This window comes from Nycticebus coucang, chromosome 17, assembly GCF_027406575.1.
Source record: "Nycticebus coucang isolate mNycCou1 chromosome 17, mNycCou1.pri, whole genome shotgun sequence".
NCBI classification, from domain to species: Eukaryota; Metazoa; Chordata; class Mammalia; order Primates; family Lorisidae; genus Nycticebus; species Nycticebus coucang.
The window spans coordinates 90,014,198-90,037,662 of NC_069796.1; the positions used below are offsets into that span (position 1 = coordinate 90,014,198).

At 46.4% G+C, this 23,465-nt stretch overlaps 2 protein-coding genes across 6 annotated transcripts in view; both read right to left on the reverse strand.

The window, feature by feature from the left end:
* The window catches only part of STX18 (syntaxin 18), a 149,755-nt gene that overhangs the window by 50,605 nt on the left and 75,685 nt on the right, over positions 1-23,465 (reverse strand). For all 5 annotated transcript variants that reach the window (XR_008375295.1, XR_008375294.1, XM_053567405.1 and 2 more), the window contains exons 3-5: positions 7,312-7,427; positions 5,019-5,096; positions 4,832-4,898 (exon numbers count right to left, since the gene is read on the reverse strand). Coding sequence is in view for 3 of the 5 variants with exons in the window: in XM_053567405.1 (XP_053423380.1) it covers positions 4,832-4,898; positions 5,019-5,096; positions 7,312-7,427 (261 nt within the window). In the remaining 2 variants the exon portion in view is untranslated. The remainder of the gene's footprint in view (positions 1-4,831; positions 4,899-5,018; positions 5,097-7,311; positions 7,428-23,465) is intronic.
* On the reverse strand, positions 12,532-13,349 carry LOC128569263 (ubiquitin-conjugating enzyme E2 L3-like). Its single transcript, XM_053567410.1, has one exon. It carries the CDS (start codon positions 13,313-13,315, stop codon positions 12,851-12,853), a length of 465 nt encoding a protein of 154 aa, XP_053423385.1. The 5' UTR covers positions 13,316-13,349; the 3' UTR covers positions 12,532-12,850.

Here is a 23,465-nt window from a genome sequence, read left to right on the forward strand (position 1 = left end):
GAAGAAACAGCCATTGGAGGGAAAGGCCTTATATTGTAAGTTTGGATTAGTCCTTGGGCTTCTTAATTTATTATGCCTTCAAAAAGAAAATCCTCTGAGCCAGTAGAAAAGAATATCAGAAGTTACTCTTGATTTCCAGACTGTACCTTAAACCTCTTCTCTAAGGAAAAGCCCATGGTATACAACCTAGTTACATTCTGGAAAGGAAAAATGTTTCTGATCAATTCAGATGGTTTTTAATTAGTATATACCCCAGAGGAGATCTGATGGTTATTCCAACATAAATCATAACCAAATATTAGTGCTTTAAGTTGGTAACAGGGGTAAGAGAGCATATTTCAAGCTCCTTGGGGATGAAAGGAGCTTTCATCCATTTGTGCCCAGTGTTGTACCTGATACTAGCCTACAACCTTTCCAAGGTATAGGTGTTCCCTTGTAGAGCTAATGAGCCAGCACTGACAACTGTGCCCCATTCATTTCTTATTTCGTGCAAGAATTACTAATTGAGGACCTACTTTGTGGCAGACTCTGAGCAAGAAACTGGTACCAGACAGATAAAAGATGCAGTAGGGGCAGGGCATGGTATTTCACGCCTGTAATCCTAGCACTCTGGGACATTGAGGCAGAAGAATTGCTTGAGGTTAGGAGCACAAGACCAGCCTGAGCAAGAGTGAGACCCTGTCTCTGCAAAAAATTAACCTGGCATAGTGGTGGGAGCCTATAGTTTCAGTTACTAGGAAGACCGAGGCAGGGGGATTGCTTGAGCCTAGGAGTTTGAGATTGTAGTGAGCTATGATGACACCACTGGACTTTACCCTGGGCAACAGAGTTAAATCCTGTCTCAAAAAATAAAAAAATAAAAAGATACAGTTGCTCCTCCCTTCAAAGGACTCCCAGTCTTTTCTATTTTTTTTATTGTTTTTGAGATAGAGTCTCACTTTGCTGCTCTAGGTAGAGTGCCATGGCATCATAGTTCATAACAACCTCAAACTCTTAGGCTCAAGCGATCCTCTTGCCTCAGCCTCCTAAGTAGCTCGAACTACAGGAGCCCACCGCAATGCCCAACAATTTTCAGAGACAGGGTCTCACTCTTGCTCAGGCTGGTCTCAAACTCCTGAGCTCAGGCCAATTCACCTGCCTTGGCCTCCCAGAGTGCTGGGATTACAGCCGTGAGCCACCACGCACAGCCAGGACTCCCAGTCTTACTGCAGGAAAGAGACCCCAGTAACAGTTATCAATATTCCTCATATCCAGCTGGAGGAAACCTGCAGCAGGTGCCACTGTTCAGATACTCAAACATCTATGAGATGGGTGAACATAGTTACATTTTATGATACACTATCATTTTAAGAAAACATAGTCATGGTAGGAAAAATGCAGACAGATCAGCTGAGGCTATTTGTGGCTTAATGAACAAAACATTTTACTCTCTTTGGAATAAGAACCCTTTGGTGTAGTAGGTTAATATGATAGCATCATTCTATGAAAATAAAATGCAGCAGAGAATATCTTTCTTCCTATACTTTTGAAAGATTCAAACAGTTAGGCTGCTCCTTAACTAATAAGTCACAGACTGAGGTGGTGTAAGGGTCACACATGCTAGCAGCAGCTTATTGGTGCGCATGTGTCACACCTGAGTGCAAGATGCAAGGGAGCCCCCTGAGACAGGAGCTGGGAGAGACGGCACAGAGAAGTCACCTGCTAACTGGGGTGGAAAGAAGAACCAGTTAGTTTGCCAGGTGAAGGGGGCAGAGGGGTGTGCGGGAAGCAGAGAATCCAGTGTAAGTGAAAAGCATTCTGGGCAGAGAAGGCGCAAAAGCTTCCCACGGCAAGGCCTCTTTAGGACAAAAAGTAGTTGTGTATGGCCTGGCCAGAGCCTAAGTAACTAAGAAACTATGGCTGTGGTCCAGGCATCACAGGCCTTGAACGCTACGTGACGTTTGCCTTTATGAGACATGGGAAGGAAGGGAGTGACAATAACACACATCTCTCTTAGGCAGGTATCTTCTGCCTAAAGGCGAGGAGAGAACTACAAGGAGAAAGCCGGACTGCATCGTGAAAGGTCCCAGACTCATGTCTGTCAAGATCTGCAGCTCAGAGTAATTGGCACAGGCGGCTACACGGTAGGAGATAAGGCTGTGCTTCACTGTCTAAATGGGAACTACTCCTACCAACTGATGGTCATTTGTATTTTAATCAAAACCTCTTCTGAGAACAAGGAACTGAGGAGGTAGCAACAACAGTCTCTTCCTTTCTTCAGGGTAACCTCAAGTGTCATAATGAGGCAGAAATTTGCTTCTGTCCCCTGGGGACTGTGAGGCCCAGAGAGACCCCCATGCCATCTGATGGTAAACCACACATCTCCAGAGTTCTGCTTTCTCCTCTTTGACTGCTCCAGGCCAGCGGGTCACACTGCACCTCAGACTGTCAGCTCACACTCCTCCCTTCCGTGCTCTGTCTCTTTAACCCGCCTGCTCAGATATTCCCAACAGCTGACACCAATCCCTCTGCTGGAGAAACCTGCTCCAGTTACCCTGAGGTTCAAATCTTAGACCAGTGGAGACGCTAGACAGCTAACCCAAATTACTGAGTCCAAAATTCCTTATTTATACAATGGGATACTAATATTTATTATAATAAGGTGGCTGTGAGGATTAAATGAAATAAATTAATATATTGCCTAGCTTAGGGCAAGTGCTTACAGGTAGATAATGGCACAAGTTATTATTCATTAACTCATTGTAAGTGTTTTACTTATAGTTGACTCATTTTGTTCTCACAATAACCCTATTATAAGGTCACTAAATTTTCCAAAATTTTATAGGCAAAGAAAGTAAGGCACAGAAAAATAAAGCAATGTTCAAAGTCACATAGCTTGGCTCGGCGCCTGTAGCTTACTGGTTAGGGCGCCAGCCACATACACTGGAGCTGATGGGTTTGAATCCAGCCCAGGCCTGTCAAATAACAATGACAGCTACAACCAAAAAATAGCTAGGTGTTGTGGCAGGTCCCAGCTACTTGGGAGGCTGAGGCAAGAGAATTGCTTAAGCCCAAGAGTTTGAGGCTGCTGTGAGCTGTGACACCACAGCACTCTACTGAGAGAGACAAAGTGAGACTCTGTCTCCAAAAAAAAAGACAAAGTCACACAGCTTGTAAATAGCAAAGCCAGAATTTGTGATCAGGCTGTCTGGCTGAGGTGTCTGAGCTCTCAGCACTGTGCCAACTTACTACAGATCCACTCATTTTGACATATTCTGTTTAATTTGGCTAATTTTTCATGTTTAATAGCAACACAGCCTGCCTCCAAGCTCCCTGAGAAAGAGTCTTTATCAATGGCCTCTCTCAAGCTCACCTCTCAGTGCACTATATAACAAACAGTGTCTATCATCATCTGCTGACAGATCACTCGACTGATCTACTTAACGTCTTCCAGGAATGCTTCTACTTATTGGCATTTGTGACTTCAAATCTGTTTCACAAGTGTGTGGGGAAGACTTTACACAGCAAACCTGAGACTGCTAACTTTAGAAAGGCCTACTTGCAAGGCTGACCTTGCCTAGTGTCTGAGGACTTGAACTCGGGGAGAGTTCACACCATCCTAACTGATAGGAACAGCTCACTGTGCCTGAATTGCTTCTGCAAACAGTGTTGCCCAAGCCTGAACACCTTTTGGTAGGTGCCAGGTAGACAGTGCCTTTGTGACCAGCCCCCAATACATCCTTGGGCAGTGAGTTGCTAATGAGGTTCCCTAGGGAACAATACTGTATATATTGTCACTGTCACACGCTATGCACCCCCCTGGGAGAGGACCTCCACAACAGCTCCTGCCTGATGTCCTCTAGATGCTGTCCAGCATGTCTTTCCCCTGTGTACCCTTTCAGTGTGACAAGCCACAGCCAGGAGGAGGACTGTGTGCTGAATGCTGTGAGGCCTCCTGATTCACCAGTACTGTAAGAATCAAGAAAATGTGTCCTGAAGCAGTCATCTGGTACTATTTTCTGAAAGAACCTGTTAGGATTTGGAGCCTGGACACAGCTTTCTTTTGTTCACTGACAATTCGATCTCCAAGCTGGCTGAGCAGCTGCAGGGGAGGTGACCACAAGGACACAGCTCCTGTGCTCTAGGAGCTCACATCCAGCCCAGTGAGGATGCAGGGGCCATGGGAAAACCTGAAGGCTGGCCCTGTTGCTTCCTGCCTGTGTAGTCTTAGACAAGTCATTTAAGCTGCTGGAGTGTCAGCATCCTCAGCTGCCTGCTTCAAGCGGGTGGCAGGGCTGGAGTGCAGCACACACCCAGAGCATGTAGCAACTAGCAAGTCTCTGTCATGGGGGGAAGGGGTAACCCACTGCTGATGAAATGAGCAAAGCCTCACAAGGACATGTTGGCTGTGCCCTAGTTCTCCCCTTAGGAGCACATTTTCAGAGATAACAAGGGGGATGGGAGACAAAGAGATGGAGGTTAAAATGGCTCAGAGTACAGCAGCCTCACAGGGCTACCAGGGGACAAAATGGGCAAGAGCACAGATGTGCTTTTGTTCTGGACCAGCAGCCAGGGCTCAAATCCCATGAGGCCCTGTGTGAGTTATCAAACTTCCTGGGCCTCAGTTTCCCTGTTGATAAAATGAGGTGGTAACGGCATCTGCCTCACGGGGGCTGCCATGGGCTGAGACAGCAGCTGGCACAGTGGCTGGCACACAGCAAGTGTCCATACACACCAGCCATGTGAAGCAATCCAAGCACGCCATAAACACTGCATCAGGTAAGTGCACTGTGAACTGCAGCTGCCATCCTTGTTACTGTTATTAAGAAAAACCAATGCAGGCGATACTTACAATCTTTTCTTATCCACCACTCTTTTAACTCGGATGGCTCTTTGTTCTGAGTAAAGTTTACACACTCCTGTTATAGGGGAAAATATCAGAAAAGATACCATTTAAAATGGCTTCATAGGCAAAGGTAAATTCTGTATCTCATCTACTGTGAAATGCCACATTTGGCCTTTAAGGGAAAATGAAATACTTTTTAAGTAATCTTCAATGAAATCCAAAACAGCCGTCCTGTGCTCCTTCACTTGCTGGGAATGTATCTCCTTGTGGGCTGTAAAGGAAAAGGGAAACATTCAGGTCTTTATATGAGAATTATTCTACAGCAAACAGTTCATTCAGCTTCTTTGTTGAAAATATGCTTAAAAACATAGCTATAAAATGTGTCAGGTCAATTAAGATTTAAAGAATTGAAAATTCTTATAAAAGTAAAAGATTAAAAACTTGTAGAAAACTGCACTCAAAAAATGTATGGTTCATTACCACACTTGGGGACAGCACCTGATGAAATGTGTCCCATCTACAGCAACAACATCCAAGGCTCAAGCTGACCTTCAAAGAGGATGTTTAAATCACAATTCAATCACATACTCCTCCCTGTCTGAACTGCAAGTTTTCCAGCTTGGAGGATACTGTCCTCTCCCCTGGCACCAAGCCAAACTCTCCTCCTCCAGAAAACCTTCCAAGACTCCTAGCCACAAGGATGCCTCCCTTCTGGGAACTACCTCACAGAAGTCTGGTAAAAAACACTTACCAGACCTAAAGCCAATGCCACTTGCTTTGCTGAGAGGGCTGCGTGAGAGGCGGGCTGCCTGCTCTGTACAGGCACCTGCTAGTACTTCACCTGCATAAGGTGAATGATCTAAACCACAGCCCTGATAGCGCCTATTACACATGAAGAAACTAAGGTTGGGAGATAGTAAGCTGCCCAAGGTCACCTGGTTTCATACTTAATTGCTGGTTGTATTAATGTTCTTGGTATCTCAACAAAAATTATGCCTTTTAGGGTAGTGAGCATGATTTATGTCTTTACCATAGGGTTGCTTAACCTAAGATTCACTGGGGGTGGCAGGGCCTCCTTGAAATCACACACAACAATTATGTGTGTGTGTGTGTGTGTGTGTGTGTGTGTGTGTATTTTTGTGGCAAGATGTCTATCACATCTTTGTGATAGACTTTCAAGGAGACTTTCACTAGACTTTGCAAGGAGCATATCAGTGTTCCAACAGAAGTTTTCCAAACAAAAGTCGGTGTCACGAGCACAAGAGGAACTGACAATTTTGAGCTCTATATTCTATTTAATGTATTCCGTATCTGCCTAAGCAAACTTAAAAAGAATCAACAGAGAGACAGAACTTGGGAAACCATCTCAGTGTCTCAGTGAGAAGTGAACATCAATGGAAGCAAGGCGGTAACAACCCCCTCATGCCACACGTGGTTCTAAGTGTGCTGCAGGAGCTTCCCCTAATCCTCTTAAAAACCCTCAAAGACACATCCCATAATTCTCTGATTTTCACAGATTAAGAAACTGAGGTTCAGGGAGTTTAGGTACCTTGCTCAGGGCCACATGCAGAGCTGGGGCACACACCTAAGCAGCCCTGGCTCCAGAGCCTTCCTCCTAGCCTCAGGGGTTGGAGAAAGTCTAATTTAACACTAAGTAGAAAGCTCAGGATCCTCCTCCATTCGACTCCAGGAGCCATCAGCCCCTGTCCCACTAAACGCCACACAGAATACAGGCACATACATACACTCACACACACAGAGTTACACAGATTATAGGCACACACCCATACAGTCGCACAGAATACAGACACACACACAGTCACACAGAATTCAGGTACACACACAGTGACACAATATACAGGCACACACACAGTCACACAGAATAGAGGCACACACACAGAGTCACACAGAATATAGGCACACACACACAGTCACACAGAATACAGGCACACACACAGAGTCACACAGAATACAGGCACACACACACAGAGTCACACAGAATACAGGCACACTCACACAGTCACACAGAATACAGGCACACATACAGTCACATAGAATAGAGGCACACTCACACAGTCACATAGAATACAGGCACACACACAGTCACACAGAATAGAGGCACACACACAGTCACACAGAATACAGGCACACACACAGTCACACAGAATAGAGGCACACACACAGTCACACACACATACAGTTTGTTTTCTCCGTCCCTGACCCCTTGGTAAATATTTTGTTGTTTGGAAAGGCTGTTTCCATCTCCCTCCTCTGAACCTCCCAATTGTTTAACTGGACTAATGGCCTTTCATTACCTTTAATAGACTAGGTTAAAACAGTGATCAGTGAAGGAAGGATTTTAAAGTTGTCAGACCTAACTCTTACCTAACAACCTAGGGAGGAACTGTAACTGGTTGTGCCTCCTGACTCTACTGACTACTTGATACAGTCATGGTTGCCCGTGTGTGTCTTTCAGAGCACTTTACCTTCTGCTCTCAGTTGCTGAATTGCTTCAGAACAGGTTCTCATGAATATCTGAGCATCCTGGTCTATCTGGTCCCGTTCTGTGTCTGTCATCCTCCCATATTCAGACACGATATGGCTAAAGAGAGAAAAAGAAGAGGCAGCAGCAAATGACAACAGAACATAGCCTGGGTGGGTGGGGAGGGAAGAAAAGGCTCCCTGATAAAGTGACATTTTGAAGGCGGACATGTTGAAGATGAGGAGGAACTGGCCCAGCTAAGAAGGAAATGTTCTAGATAGCAGAACCAACACACACACATACGAAGGCTGTGAGGTAGAAAAGTCTTCTTGAATAGCTGCAACTGAAACAGGTGAAGAGAACAGAGGAGAGGAAAGGAGAGGAGAGGGAGGACAGGAGTGGGGGAGGGGAGGGAGAGGAAGGGGGGAGCTGGAGCACACAAACTCATTAAGAACAAGAGCGGTGGCTCAGCGCCCATAGGTCAGTGAGTAGGGCACTAGACACACACACCAAGGACGGTGGGTTCGAGGCCGGCCCTGGCCTGCTAAACAGCAATGACAACTGCAACCAAAAAATAGCTGGGTATTGTGGCGGGCATCTGTTGTCCCAGTTACTTGGGAGGCTGAGGCAAGAGAAGAGCTTAAGCCCAAGAGTTTGAGGTTGCTGTGAGCTGTGATGGCACCGCACTCTACTGAGGGCAACACAGAACGAGAGCAGTAAGACGGGGTGCCTTCACCCAGTGCATGGCTGAATTCAGAGTCACGTTAGAAGCTCATCCTCCACGGGTTCGGCGTGGAGAATAATGCAGGGACACAATCTGCAAGCTCTTGAGATGCACGTAAAAAGCTATTTTAGGTTGTTATTTTTCAATGTTCACAAATAATCTTCAAAACTGTCAGTAAAAGAGCTTTGAGAAACAAGTATCATTTCCTCTAATACTAAATTAAACAACCCTACAGCTCCTGAGCTGCTAAAAGTGTTCACTCTCTGTGACCTTGCTCCACTTGATTTGAGGTAGAAGGTGCCTGACAGGATACACAGCCTCAATCCCCCCAGCCAGGTTGGCCACCCACTCTCACTGAGAATAAAATGCAAAGTCCCACTGCCCCCAAGCACCACTACCCCCTCACTTCATGCATAACCTCACTCCCGCCACGATGGCCTCTTTGCTGTCCCCGCAACCAGCCAAGCAAATTCCTGCCTCAGCCGGAACTGTCTCCCAGGCAGGTGTCCACTCTTTCTCTTCATCCCACCTGCGCTCAGAGGCTGGCTCAGGGATGGCAGCCTCCTCTCACTGCAGTGCAGCACTCGCCCAGCACTGGTCCTCAGCACCCCTTCTGGTTGGCAGGTGACCATCTCCCTGCTCCAAGGCTGCCCTTGTGCTTTCCCTGCTCTGTGATATGGGAGCTGGGCCTCTCCAAATCCTCCTGCTACTCTGCTACTACCTATCCCTTAACCTCCTTTGTTTTCCTTTATCCCACTTACTATTCCCTGACAGAGTAAATACCTATCTCCTCCGAAGCTTAAGGAACGTAGGGACTTTCTCCTGCTCATTTCTGTTTCCCAGTACCTAAAACGGTGTCCGGCACATAGTAGGTGTACTAACATTAGCAGGTGTCAGATACTACCAGATTTTCAGAGTATTTTATTTACATATTTTATCCTCACCATTCATTCACTCACTTACATATTGATCTACTATGTATGTATCAGGCACTGGGCCAGGGGCTGCAGATTCAAAGTTGAATAAAGCTCATTCCTGAACCCCACAGAAGGAACTGAACTATAAGGGAGACCGAACAGGAGCACAAGGACCTAGGTGAATGCTATTGGTAGGGACATTGATGGTGGGACCCAAAGTGGGGAGTGGCCAGGCAGACAGAAAGGCACTCCCACACAGAGGACAGTGGCAGGAGAACAGGAACAAGTTCCCAACTTGCACGTCATGGTTAGAGTGACCACATGTTGTGTGGTCCACTCCAGGGCACGTATAGGAGCGGGATGGCAGGGGTGGGGGTCACAGGCGGACCCATGAGCACCAAGCAGCTGGCTGTGGCCCTTGGGGCTCCCTGGGGTCCTTCAAGAGGGCAGCACACCCTGGGCACACGGTTAGTGTGTTCACTGTCAAATGAAGGTGGAGCTCTGAGTAGAACAACCACTTTCCCCGACTCCCACCTTACAACGATGAACACAGGAGCCTTCTGCCTCCACACGGCAAGCAGCAGTCAGTGCTACAGCTGACAGCAACCGGGTGTCCTCCGATTTCAATTCAATTCCTACACCACCTACCTGGAGACAGCATGGGGTCCCCTACAGTGAGGACTCAGTCCCACGAGATTGTCTCCACATGTGTTTCACTCAGCTTCTAACCAACTGGCTCGAAACTGGGGATCCCAGGACCTCCTCCTCAGGTTTGGTAAATTTGCTAAGACTGGCTCATAGAGCTCAAGAAAAGTGACTCACTTACATTTACCAATTTACTATAAGAGCTTTTGCACAGGACAAAGAGATGCATAGAGCAAGATATGGGGGAAGGGGTGCCGAGCTCCCAGGCCCCAGCGCACCCTCCGGAGCTTCCACACGTTCAGTTATCTGGAAGCCCCTCAACTGCTGTCCAAGCTCCCAGGCCCCAGTGCACCCTCTGGAGCCTCCACACGTTCAGTTATCTGGAAGCCCCTCAAACTGTTGTCTGAGCTCCCAGGCCCCAGCGCATCCTCCAGAGCCTCCACACGTTCAGTTATCTGGAAGCCCCTCAACTGCTGTCCAAGCTCCCAGGCCCCAGTGCACCCTCCGGAGCCTCCACACATTGAGTTATCTGGAAGCCCCTCAACTGTTGTCCGAGCTCCCAGGCCCCAGCGCACCCTCCGGAGCCTCCACACATTGAGTTATCTGGAAGCCCCTCAACTGTTGTCCGAGCTCCCAGGCCCCAGTGCACCCTCCGGAGCCTCCACACATTGAGTTATCTGGAAGCCCCTCAACTGTTGTCCGAGCTCCCAGGCCCCAGCGCACCCTCCGGAGCCTCCACACATTGAGTTATCTGGAAGCCCCTCAACTGTTGTCCGAGCTCCCAGGCCCCAGCGCACCCTCCGGAGCCTCCACACATTGAGTTATCTGGAAGCCCCTCAACTGTTGTCCGAGCTCCCAGGCCCCAGTGCACCCTCCGGAGCCTCCACACATTGAGTTATCTGGAAACCCCTCAACTGTTGCCCTTTCAGATTTTTATGAAGGCTTCATTATTAGGTATGACTGATTACATCATTGGCCCCTGGTGATCAAATTCAACCTTCATCCCCTCTCCTCTCTCTGGAGGTCAGACATGGGCCTGCGTCCCAGCCCTTTAATCCTACCTGGTCTTTGGAGGGACCATCCCCATCCTGAAGCCACTTAAGGGCTGCCTGCCACCATTTAACTCCTGAGCATACAAAAAGATATCAGTTCAGAGACTTCAGGGATTTTAGAAGTTATATGCCAGGAAAGTAGACTAAGACTAAATATACACAGGGTACCAAAAATATATAATACATTTTATGAAAGGAAAAAATTATAATAAATCACACTTCACTTCTACAACCACAAGAGGTGCTCGAGTGTGACTTGTATTCATCTTTTGTTACTGGCGTATATTGAGTATTTTACAATACCACAGGAGGTATTATGATAAGTACACATTTGTCTAAAATTGTTACTGACCCTGTAATGGCTATTTCTCCAACATCAATAGATTTTTCAAAAATAAAATAACCACACAAAATCCAAACATTTCATTAGGAATTGGAACGGGGTCCTGGCAGTACAAAGTTGGGGACTACTGGTGTAGTCAATGTGGACAGCCACTGGAGAATTCTAAACAGGGGAATCTGATTTCTGCCTGGGTTCTCCTCGTTAGGTGGCATGCAGGCACATAAAACTAGACCCCAGGGGACTTTAACCACAATTAACAGACCCTTCAGAGTCCAGGAAGAGACGATGGGACCCTGCGCTGAGGTGGCATCCGTGAGGAGAAAGAGAACATGGCCGAGAGACATGTAAAGGCAACACGGCCTGGCCGAGTGTGCCGGCACCTGAGCAGAAACCCAGGGTGAGTTCCTGGTTTACCTGAGAGCCCATCCAGACGCAGAACGTGGAAGAAGGGGGAGGCTTGGAAGGAAAGATGTAACGATGCTGGGCTGAGGTGGCCTGCAGAGTTTAGGGCACTACAGAAGGGATGGGGCGACAGAAGGAGGCTCAAACTTTCATTTTTCTGTGATATTTTCAGAATAGCACTAGATATAAAATGGTCACTCAAAATAGTCATTTTTTTTGAAGATAAAATTCTATGGTCAATTTTTATTTCTACAAAAAAGGCAGTCAAAACAATATAAAACACATTAAAGGATATTACTGAGTGCGCTTCAAGTGGACCTTGACTCTGCAAAGGCTGTGAGTCCCAAGGGAGAGGGAAGGCCATCTTGTTCCTGGCTGGGCGGTTCACTTGATGTTCCAAAGGAGGGGGCCAGCAGGCCCCACTGTTTGCCAATCCCGCAGAAGGTCAAACTGTGCTGTGGGAGGGCTGTGGTGGAGAGTGAGCTCTGTGGCATATTCGGATGGAGCTCAGTGGCAGATGAGCTTGGAACTTCAAATGGACATTCTGGCTTTAGCTTTGCCTGCAGGGACCAGCAGATCTTCTTAAATGGCTGCAGGGAGGAGTACCAATCTTTGGCCTCAGGAGCCTTTCTGAAGAGATTTCATCACACACAGCATGTACAGCATCCTCTGGCTGGCAGACCCTCCCTGGGGTCACTACAGACCTGTTATTGCAGCATTTCCCTGCGCAGGTCAGGCCAGGCCGCAGTTCAGTCACACACACTGACGCTGGGGGTTGCCCATTTGATCAACATTACTGCGGTTAATAGTAGCCAGATTTTTAGTAAGAGCTAAGCCTCCCTTTTCACGGCTTTCTTTTTTTTTGGGGGGGGGGTAATCGTGAGGGTTATAGCTGTTAGTTTTTAAAAAATTTTAAAGGATGTTATAAACAAAGCAGGAGAATTTAAACCAAATCCCATACTGGGAAGTTCAACAAGAGAGAAGAAAGGCTACCAGAAACACTGGAGCCGTCTCTTCTCCTTCATAGAGAAGGGGCCTGGGCCCAGGGAAGTGAATAAATGGGAAATAAACTGACTGCAAGAATGTGGGAGCTGCAAGGCAAAAGAAAAGAAGGGGAACCACAACCTTTTTCTTTTGTTTTAACCTTATGGGCTAAATGTAACTTGAAAATTTTGGAAAAACTTGGATAAGAAAAGAAACACCAATCTTTTGAAGTAGACTAAAGCAGTGATTTTTAAAACAAAGAAAGCAGAACTAGAACACCTTAAATTTTTAATCCTTTCTTTACAGGTTACCTAGACCACTTTTGATTAAGAAAACTGTAGAAAGTTAGTAACTGCCACAAGCGAACGCCAGGCGGTGGCACGTGTCAATTTTCCACAGAGTCCTGCTTTGCGGGGTGTCTGAATGCACTGCTCGGGGTCTCTGCTCACACTTGCTGGAATCAATCATGGCAGATTTTAGTCCACAGGTCGCTTTTCCCCATATTTCTTTGTAAACTCTTCAGCATTCTTACAGAATTTTTTACGGTCCTTAGAGTATTCTTCAGCTAGGTCAGCCCGTAGGGGGTGCTCAGGCTGAGGGTCGTTCACCAGTGCTATGAGGGACTGGATTACTTGGTCGGTTTTGGTTGCTGGCTTCCAGTTTTCAGCACTAATTACTGGCAGACAGACCTGCCCCTTTTCATCGATGTTTGGGTGATAGATCTTTGTTTTAAATGTGATCTTCGGTGGCTTGAATGGGTACTCTGCTGGAAAGTTGATTTCAGTTCTGAAGGCCCCCTTATCATATGGAGGGTTGTCAGGAACAATAAGCCCTTGCCAAGTCAATAAATTAGCTTCATCAACCTGGATGTTACAGAAGTTTTTCATTCCACATTTGCGGATTTCTTCAAGCTCCTTCATCAGCCTCCTGCTGGCCGCCATCTTGGCTCTGGTGCTGCTGCTTTCCCCAAAATAGTCATTTTTGAAAAGGTTCCCTATTTGGCAAATAGTTCAAAAGAAATCCTCATAGGACATGCATATATAAAATTATCAAATTTTATTTCTATCTCTTTTACAATATACAACAGAATACTTTTATTATAAATTTCAATTTACCGGGGCGGCGCCTGTGGCTCAGTCGGTAAGGCGCCGGCCCCATATACCGAGGGTGGCGGGTTCAAACCCGGCCCCGGCCAAACTGCAACCAAAAAATAGCCGGGCGTTGTGGTGGGCGCCTGTAGTCCCAGCTACTCGGGAGGCTGAGGCAAGAGAATCGCTTAAGCCCAGGAGTTGCTGTGAGCTGTGTGAGGCCATGGCACTCTACTGAGGGCCATAAAGTGAGACTCTGTCTCTACAAAAAAAAAAATAATAATAAAAAAAAATAAATTTCAATTTATCTAAATATTAGATTCAATTAAAGAAGACTATGTTAGGTGTAGGTTTGGATTTATGAATTTACTTGAGAGAAAGGGGAAAAAACTGAGTAGTAAAGTTTATTCACTTGCTCAAAAATACTTTTATTATTGAGTTGGGTAGTATATTAAAAAAGGGAAAATTACATTCTTCTGAGTACTGAATTAATATACAATTAGATACTTCCTGAGTATAGAGAAGAGAGAAAAACATGTTTTACATCTGTGGTAAAGGTTACTGAAAAGATATAGGCAAAAGAAGTTAAAGACTACAACCTGGTTTTTGCTATAAATATTAATAGACTAATATCATACTACATATTGGGCATATTCAATGGACAAGGTCCCATGCTTTCCCATAGTATATGCCCAATATGCATTATGAAATTACATTGTTAATGCCTGGCCTGCGGATAGAAACAAAGTATAGACACTGCTGTCAGTAAGTTATATCACAATAGTTGTCACCCACAGGCTTACATATATGTTTATGTATCATAAAATCTAAAGACTAACAGTTACATAATATTTTCTATGCATTAACACTAATCACTGTTCTAAGCATGTATATTTACCCACTTACGTCTCAAAATTCTATGAGGTAGGTACTATTACAATACCTATTTTACAACTGATTCAAACAGCTCAGGCACAGAGAGGTTAAGTAACTTTGCCAAGACCACAGAGCTGGTAATGAGCAAAGCTGGGATCTGAACCAAAGCAGACTTCTCTGGAGTCCAGGCTTCTCACCACCACCCTAGGGCACCTCTCATTTCCCAAAAGGCAGGAGGGGTCAGAAGAGGAGAGGCTTACTTCTCCCAGCTAGGAAGAAGGTGATCCGTGAGCTAAATCTGGGGAGGCAGGCTATGGGGAGTCAGAGCAGAGCTCTGGGTAATAATGATGGAAACAGGAAGGGAGGGAGCCTGTCAGAAGAACAGCAAGTGAGCACAGGGTAAGTGGAAGGCATGAGTCCAGTTGGGCCTCTAGTGCCAAAGGAGTTTTATTTTGGAGCCAAAGGAAAGGCCGGGCTGGATGGCAATAAATCCAGCAACACCCTGTCCTGTGGAACTAAGAGGGCATGATCAGGTCCTGGGCTACTGAAATCAGGCACAGCATCCTGCCTGTTCACGTTTGTATTTCCCCAGCACCATGTAATAGGTCGGTGCTCAGTACATTTTTGATGAACTAAAATTTAGGAAGGGGCAATGGCAGATCTTGGGTGGTGGCAGGGGAATAGAAAGAGGGGAAGAAGCTGAGATGTAAAACTGTCAGGAACAGCCGGATGTTGAAGACAAAGCACCATTAAACAACCCTGAGACCTGGGCCTGGGTGACCAAGTGGCATTAACAGAAACGAAGAAGGATGAGTACAAAGAATTGGAAGCAGGAAAAGTCACTATTAACACCCGTCCCTGAATGCAATTTAAAAGGACAAGAAGTAATGCTCTCGAGACAAATGTTCCATGACCAACATTTTATGTGAAAAAAGAAACCAGGGCAAATGGTTTTATAACCATTTTGTGATTAAAATCTTGAGAAACTAAAGGATTGCTTTCTGAAGTTCTGTAATTTATTAATGCAAAGGAAAAGGTCACTGTAACACAGAGTGCAATGGCCACAAACCTGAGCCAGGCTGACAACAGCTCCAAATGTAAAAAAACAAAGTAGAAAAACAAAGTTGGGTGTTGTGGCAGGCACCTGTAGTCCCAGCTACTCGGGAGCTGGGGCTGGAGGACTGCTTGAGCCTGGAAGTTCCTTGTTGCAGTGAGCTATAATTGTGCCACTATACTCCACTCCAGCCCAGGTAACACAGGGAGACCCTGTCTCTAAAAATACAAAAAAGAAAAGAAAGGAAAGCAAAAAAGTCAGTGTGGTCTAAAAATTGTAGTAACAGATAGCTTTCATAAAGTGTGTCATATATACACACACACACACATACATACATACATATACATATACGTGTGTGTGTGTGTGTATATTTTTGGGGGCGGGGGGGCAGAATCTCACTTTGTCACCCAGGCTACAGTGCTATGGCATCATAGCTCACAGCAACCTTAAACTCCTGGGCTCAAGCAATCTTCCTGCCTCAGCCTCCCGAGTAGTTGGGACTATAGGTGCCTGCCACAGTGCCCAACTAGTTTTTTCAATTTTTAGTAGAGATGGTTACACTCTTGCTCAAGCTGGTCTGGAATTCCTGAGCTCAAGCAATCCACCTGCCTCAACTCTTCAGAGTACTGGGATTATAGGCGTGAGGCACCACGCCTGGCCTATCTCAAAAGTATTTGATTACTTGCTTCTTAATTAACTTATCTGACTGTTTTCATCCTAAATCTTCCAAGGGCCACTGTTTAGCCACTGGGAGGAGGTCAGTAGTGAGAAGCAGTGAGAGAAGAGCCATTGGAAATCAGAGGCAGAGACAGAGCGAGGCTGGTGGTACACTGAGAGCCAAACATGAATAGCTTCCCAGCTGCGTTTAGGAATTACGTGGGATAAACGTTTCGTGGGAATTATGCGTTTCGTGGGAATTACGCGTTTCATGGGAATTACGCAGAGGGGGATTAAAACATCAGCTTTATCACAGTCACTAATCTCAAGTGGCCTCATGGTTGCCTGGTAACGCTGCCATAAGTCCTCTGTACCAGCTCTCCCCACTCCCAGATGACCCTTTCCCAGCTTCTCCACTCTCCTCAAGCTGCCAACACCTCCTTCCCCATCTTCAGTGTCAGTGATCACTTTGCTTCCTGTTTTCCAAGAACTTGGATAAGCTCTCGCCTCCCTACTTCTCCTCTGGGCCACAGCCTACTGCTCCTATGGAAGAACTGTCCATCTCCCAGCCATGGCCACACCCCTCTGTGGGCACCAGGCTGGCCATGGCAGTCCTTTCTCTTCCCCTGTAAATAAATTAGTGCTTAGACTCTGCTTGGCACACAGTAAACACTACCTGTATGGGTTATTAATAGTAGCTATCAATTGTTCCCGGCTACTAGATTGTTCCTAACTACATAAAACCTGGTGTTACTTCTCCCAATTTAAAAAACAAACCAAACCTCTCAATTCCATTCCACATCTCTCACCAGCTACTGCTCAAGTTCTCATCTTTCCAGCAAAGCTCCTCTCGGAAACATTTCCATGTCAAGGCTCCCTCGTCCTGCACTTCTCTCTCGAGCCCAGACAGGCACTGTCTTCACTGTGCGGCAAGGTCACCAACAGCCTCCGCGACGGCCTAGCCCTGCCCTTGTCACAGCCCCTGTGTCTGCGTGTGACGGAGCTGGTCCCTTGTCCCCCTCCGTTTCTTTTCTCCCTGTCCTGCCTGCCACCTCACCAGCTGCTGGTCGTGGGCCTTTCATTAGGGCCTCTTTGCTCCTGACCACTGTGTGATGGAGCAGGCCTGGGGCTCTCTGCTAGCTACACTTGCCCCCTTGCCAACTCCATCTACCCTTGTGGCTTTAACCATTAGTTTTGCACTGACAAGTCCCAAATCTATATTTCCAGCCTGAAAATCTCTTTGAACTTGAGATATACGTATCTAACTGCTTTCTCTGGATCTCCACTCAGACATTTAATGTGTGTTGCTGACACGTCCAACCTGAGCTCTGGTCTGCTCTCCTCCAACACATGCTCCTGAAGCCTGCCCGCCCCGTCTGCTGGCTAGCTGCTCAGGCCCCAAACCCTAAAGTCATCCTTAACTCTTCTTTTTCTCTCTCACTCACATGTCATCCTCAACAGATTTTGTTCACTACTTTCAAAATATTTCCAGAATCTGATTTCTTGTCAGAGACACTACAATGTCTCTTGCGCAGGCCAACATCAGTCTCTCCACCAGGACTAACGGCCGCCTGCTAACTGTTCGGCTGCTTCTGTCTGGCCAGCAGGCTCCAGTCTGTTCTAACACGCTGCCATACCCATTATAAAGCCAGTTGGGCTGGACGATCCTCTGCACAAGGCCCTCCAACAGCTCCTCCTGGAGAGCGAAGTCCAGTGAGAATTGAAGATCCCTGACAGGAACTCTAAGACCTGGGGCCCTGCTGGCTCTCTGGGCCTCTTCCCTGTGCCCCTCTGTCCTGCCCTAGGCACTCTGGCCTCCTCCTGTTCCTTAAATACCCTGGTACACTCCTACCTCAGAACTTCTACAAGTACTGGCTACCTCCTCCTCGAGAACATTCTATCCCCAGATATCCGTGTAAACTTGCCCCTTTCGGGTGTTTATTCAGCGTTGCCCTCACCACGTCCTGCCCCAATCCACCTTCACAACACTGCATTCTGCCTGTCACTCGTATGCACCTTCCCACTCCTCTCCCCTCACCGGTACTCATCGCACTCTAACATTCTATATATTTTACTTACTTATTGCTTGTCTGTCTCCCCGCTTCAAAAATTTGAGTTTCACAAAGGTAAGGACTTTTGTCTGTTTGTTCATTGCTATATCCTTGTCGTCAACAGCAATGCCTAGCATTTCCTAGGCTGGTAAATCAGTAAATCAACCCCCAAATACTTCTGAATGAACTGAATCAATGGATGTGGCTTAACATACAGCTCCAACTATGTTCTTTAGTAAGTTCCTCCTGAACTTCCACGACAGGCAGGCATCCCCCTTCCAGAGCCTTTTCTAGAAAACTTATGGCACAAATAAGCAGGGAATGCACCCCTCCTGAGGTGCATCTCTTTCTAAAAGGGAAAAGGGATGTGTTTAGCATGAGACTTTTCTCAGCCCCAACCACCAAACACCCTCCTTCCACATGTTCTGGGGGAGAGTTGGAAAAAGAGAAAAAATCTACAGCCTCCTGGGGAATGGATGTTCCTTCCCCCAGGGGAACTTGAAGAGTGAGAGGGAAGTATTTTCCTATCCCAGCACTCCTCAGCATCTTGTTCCATTAACTCATTTGGCTTAACAAGGTAACTGCAAGAATGTCCACTGAATGAGGCATAAGATGGGAAGAGGACAAAGGGCCAGGCCGGCAAGCCCAGGTCCTCCTCCCAGCTCCTCTGCAGACAGGGCTCTGCTTCTGAGAGGAGAGCGAGTGGTAAGCAGGGGCCTAGAGAAACCAGCTCCCTGGAAACAGAAGCTCCCGGATCAGCACAAACGGGCAGGAAGGCACACACTTCCACGTGAACATGTGCCCTGTGGACCCAACAGACCTGGACGCAACTAGTCCCCAAAACATTAGATCAACATCCTCCTACTACATATTTTGATTTAATGAAAACTCAACTCAGTGAAATTGAAAAGGTCTAAAGATTAATTTGATAAAACTGACTACTCATTAAAAAGGCAATGTTTCTTTTGGATACTTTATATATACACATTAACCTTCCGAATTGAAAATTGACAGTATGGTTATTCTATTAGTAACAATAGAAACAAAGAAAGTTTTTCTCCCAAGAGGTATTGTTTTATTGCCAGGACATTATGGAAAAGCTACACCTACCAGAAGTAGAGACATTATTTTTAATTAAAATCATTCAGAGACCCAGAGGCTATCTAGGTTGCACGCTGTTCTGCTCCAGTAAAATGTCATTATTAAAAAAAATTAAATGGGTCAATAAAGTCTGAGCTCTACATTCTGCAAAAAATTACAGCTTCCTAATTATGTGAGACTAACAAAGCCTCAAAGGTCCGAAGGCAATATTTCTACACATACTCTTTCAATCCCACCATCATACTCCATATAAAATGTTCCTAGGACACTGGGCAGCTCTTGCACGGGAGGGAGGAGGAGAGAGGCCATCGGCAAGCAGCCCACAACCTCTGGGCGACAGCACTTCACAGAAGTCCATGGGGGCCACCGCTCCATCTGGAGAAAATGTGGGGCACTGGGGGTGCTTATTCCCTAGTCTTTGGATTTCCATGTGCCCTGCACCTCCTTCCTCAGAGTGACACCTGCTCCCTCTGGCACATGTCTAGCTGACACTCGCCTCTCCCTGTCTTTGGGAGCTGTCCCCTCACAGACAGCAGAGGTTCTGCTCTGTTTCTCTCTCACATGCTGTACAGCCCTGCTGTCTGTGCTCCAGGGATTGGGACTGCTCACTGTCACCAACCAGCTAAGCGAGTCTAATTCAGGAGCAGTATCAGCAAGGCCATCCGCCTGGAGACCTGTGCTCTGCCTGCCAACCCAGATTTTACCAGTCACAAAGCTGGTTAAGATGTTGGTCTCCATCAGTTGATCTGACCCTCGTGTCCTGTGTCTGTCTGTCTCCCTCCTACCCACCTGCCTCTGGCAAGAAGCAGGGGTGGGTTTTATTCTGCTCCATTACCAGCCCCCACCTTCCACTGCATCAAAGGTCAAATGGGCTTCCAACTTAATTAAACAAAGGACTTCTATGTGCCAGAAACTCTCCCACACATCTTGTTTACTCCTTGTGAGAACATCATCCACATTTCACTCCAAAGAGAATAAGCACAAAGGTTAAGTGAGCTGTACACACGTACATGACTGATACATGGCAGACTGGGGCGGGAAGTTAGGTGTGACTGACGCCAAAGCCCGTCCTCTTTCAAAGGCACCACAACAGGGTAGGAGTGGCGTTCGCAATGTAGGAGCTGGCAATAGCAGCTGGCAACAGGGCCCTAGTTCTGTCTGACGCTCAGAGAGAGGGTCAGTGATATGCTTGAGCCACATAGCTAGTAAGTGGCAAAGCTGGGACTGGCCCTCAGGAAGGTCCCAGCATTTCCTTTCACTGGGGCTGGGAAAGGAGAAAGTTTAGGCCCTATTCCCACTGTACTGAGACAGCAGTACGTGCTGAGGAACTCTGGGAACCCTGACAAGCAGTTCCCGGGAGCCTGGCTCCACCGTTGGAGGATAACTGCCCTAACGTCACTACTGCAGCCTTGCAGAGGAGCACCCTGATGCAACTGCATTAGTTTCTATTGCACTGCATTTCAATTACTGTGTTTCCTTCAAGCCTCTAAACCACTTCTTAAGTGATTATCACTCCCATTGATAATGGGAGTTTGTTGGCTCTGTAAACTTCTTCTGAAAGAGGCCAGATAATAAGTATATCAGACCTTGTGGGCCTTATCACCCGTCACAGATGCACAACTCTGTTGCTTTGGTACAAAAGCACCTGCAGACAATACTTAATATAACTGCATCATGGACAGCAAAATTTGAATTTCATGTAATTTTCACATGTGATAAATCATCTTATTTTTTCTAACATTTACAAATGTAAATTTAAATGTACATTTAAAAATATACAAAGCTGGGTGCCATGGCACACACCTGTAGGCCCAGCTACTCAGGACACTGAGGTGGGAATATTGCTTGAGCCTAGGAGTTCAAGACCAGCTTGGGCAACAGAGTGAGATCCCATCGGGGAAGGGGAAGGGGAAGGGAAGGTGGAGGGGGATAGGGGGAGGGGAAGAAAAGAAAAGAGTAAAAAAAAAAACAAAAAAGAAAACTATTCTTAGCTAACAGGCTGTGTACAAAAGCAAGCAGTAGACAGGATTTGGCCCACAGACTGGTGTGCTGTCCTCTGGTTTAGAGGAAGACACTGCATCCCGCAGATTAAGTGGCTTTCTCAAATCCGTCCGGCTTATAAGGAACAACTAGAACCAAACCACATTCAAAGCATTTACCTCGCAGGATGCCTCTTCCACGCAAAGGGAAATCAGGGACAGAGTTCTATAAAAGATCTCTACAACCACATCTTTAACCTAAGTTGTTAGATACCCACAGAAAGGAGCAGGAAATTGATAGGTTTACACCAGTTTTACAAACTTTTCCCCAAATCGGTGAAGCTTCCATTTTTATGGCCTATGAAACTAGTACTGATACACATATACACCTTTAGGAATAAATATACACTGCCATCTAGTGTTAACCAGTGATTTTTACGAGAACTTATAAATAAGGTTTTCTTGGTAGTAAACAAAATAATAATTATCTTAGTATATTCCAAAATAATACAGATGTATTAAATTCTTTTTTTTTTTTTTTTTGCAGTTTTTGGCCAGGGCTGCGTTTGAACCCGCCACCTCCAATATATGGGGCCGGCGCCCTACTCCTTTGAACCACAGGCACCGCCCAGATGTATTAAATTTAAAAATTGACCCATATTAAGTAGACATGCATCAGGGATTAAAATTCACCTGGGTTTTAATTATTTTTCTCTGTTGAAAGTTTATGTGACTCGTTTCCTTTTGCAATACATTGAAGAAGTGTTTTAAAAAGCTGAGGATTTCTTTCCTATTCTTAACTTTGGGATAGGAAGGTTTCTGAAATAAAAACATCCCTTGTGGGCGGCGCCTGTGGCTCAGTCGGTAAGGCGCCGGCCCCATATACCGAGGGTGGCGGGTTCAAACCCGGCCCCGGCCAAACTGCAAAACCAAAAAATAGCCGGGCGTTGTGGCGGGCGCTTGTAGTCCCAGCTACTTGGGAGGCTGAGGCAAGAGAATCGCTTAAGTCCAGGAGTTGGAGGTTGCTGTGAGCTGTGTGAGGCCACAGCACTCTATCAAGGGCCATAAAGTGAGACTCTGTCTCTACAAAAAAAAAAAAAAAATCCCTTGCTTTATAAAGATGAATCCCCTAAAGACGTTCCTGATGTCATCTTTCCTCCGCCGACTCTGACGTGTCCATTAATGTACACGACACATTTGGAGATGTGATAACCATGAGACAAGATAGCTGGAATGCAATGTGTCTGTGTCTGTGGTGACCTGGAGTCTCTTCCAGAAACCACTTTGGAGGTTTTGGTCAAAATGCTTTCTTTCTTTCTTTCTTTTTAGAAACCAGCCTCTTTCTGGATGGTATACTGGGTGTCTACATCATTCCTTCACTTCTGCAATGAATATTTACTGTGAGAAATCGTCTTCTTCACCTCAGCATGTTTTACAAGAGGACAGACACCGTCCGCCGGGTGTTTCCAACCGCTTTACATTCAAATCTCCTTCCTTCCTTCTTACCTAGGTCCCTCCTGCTCTTTCAGACCTCAGCTCATCAAGGATACTTTCCCTGACAAGGCTAAATTCCTCAAAGGCTATCTGTACTCCACTTCTGCAGCACCTGTCACACCTGAGGCCTTACCTGTTTGCAAGAATCCTTTAACAGCTCTACAAAGGCAAGGACCACCACGTCTGCCTTTGCTCGCTACCTTGCCCTCCACGCCTGACATGGTATGTGACGCAGGAAGACACTCAATAAACATCAGCAGGGTAAGTGAACCAACGGATGGAACTCTGCCATTGTGAAACACGAAGAGATGAGTAAGATGCAGCTTCTTACTTCAAGGAACTTGGTGGAAGAGATTACGGATAAGTAACTGCTACACCGGGCAAGCCTGAGAAATACCATAAGAAAAACACAGAGAAAGAGCTTCCAGAGTTCAAAGGCGGGAGAGGTGGTTTTCAGACAGGAAGGCAGGGCCAGGACAGGCTCTGTGAGAAGGTGGTGGTGGGAAGTGGGTCTTTCAGGATGGAAGCATGTGAACATATCAACACGTGACATGTGCAGAGTAGAGTCAAGAGCAACAGGTAAACGGTGTGACGAGGTGACACAACTGTCCATGCTGAGTGCAGCTCTAGGGCACGAAGAGGAGGAGAGGGGTGGGAGAGTGTGTGAGGGTAATGGAAGGTCTCACGTGTCTAAGATGCATGGATGGGTCACATCCTCAGTCAGACAAGGGAGCTGAGGAGAGGAGCTGTGTCACCATATCCACGGTGATAAGGACCAAACAGCAACTGTA

Coding starts and splice junctions, on each gene's coding strand:
- LOC128569263 (XM_053567410.1), bottom strand. CDS start 13,315: ATGGCGGCCAGCAGGAGGCTGATGAAGGAGCTTGAAGAAATCCGCAAA.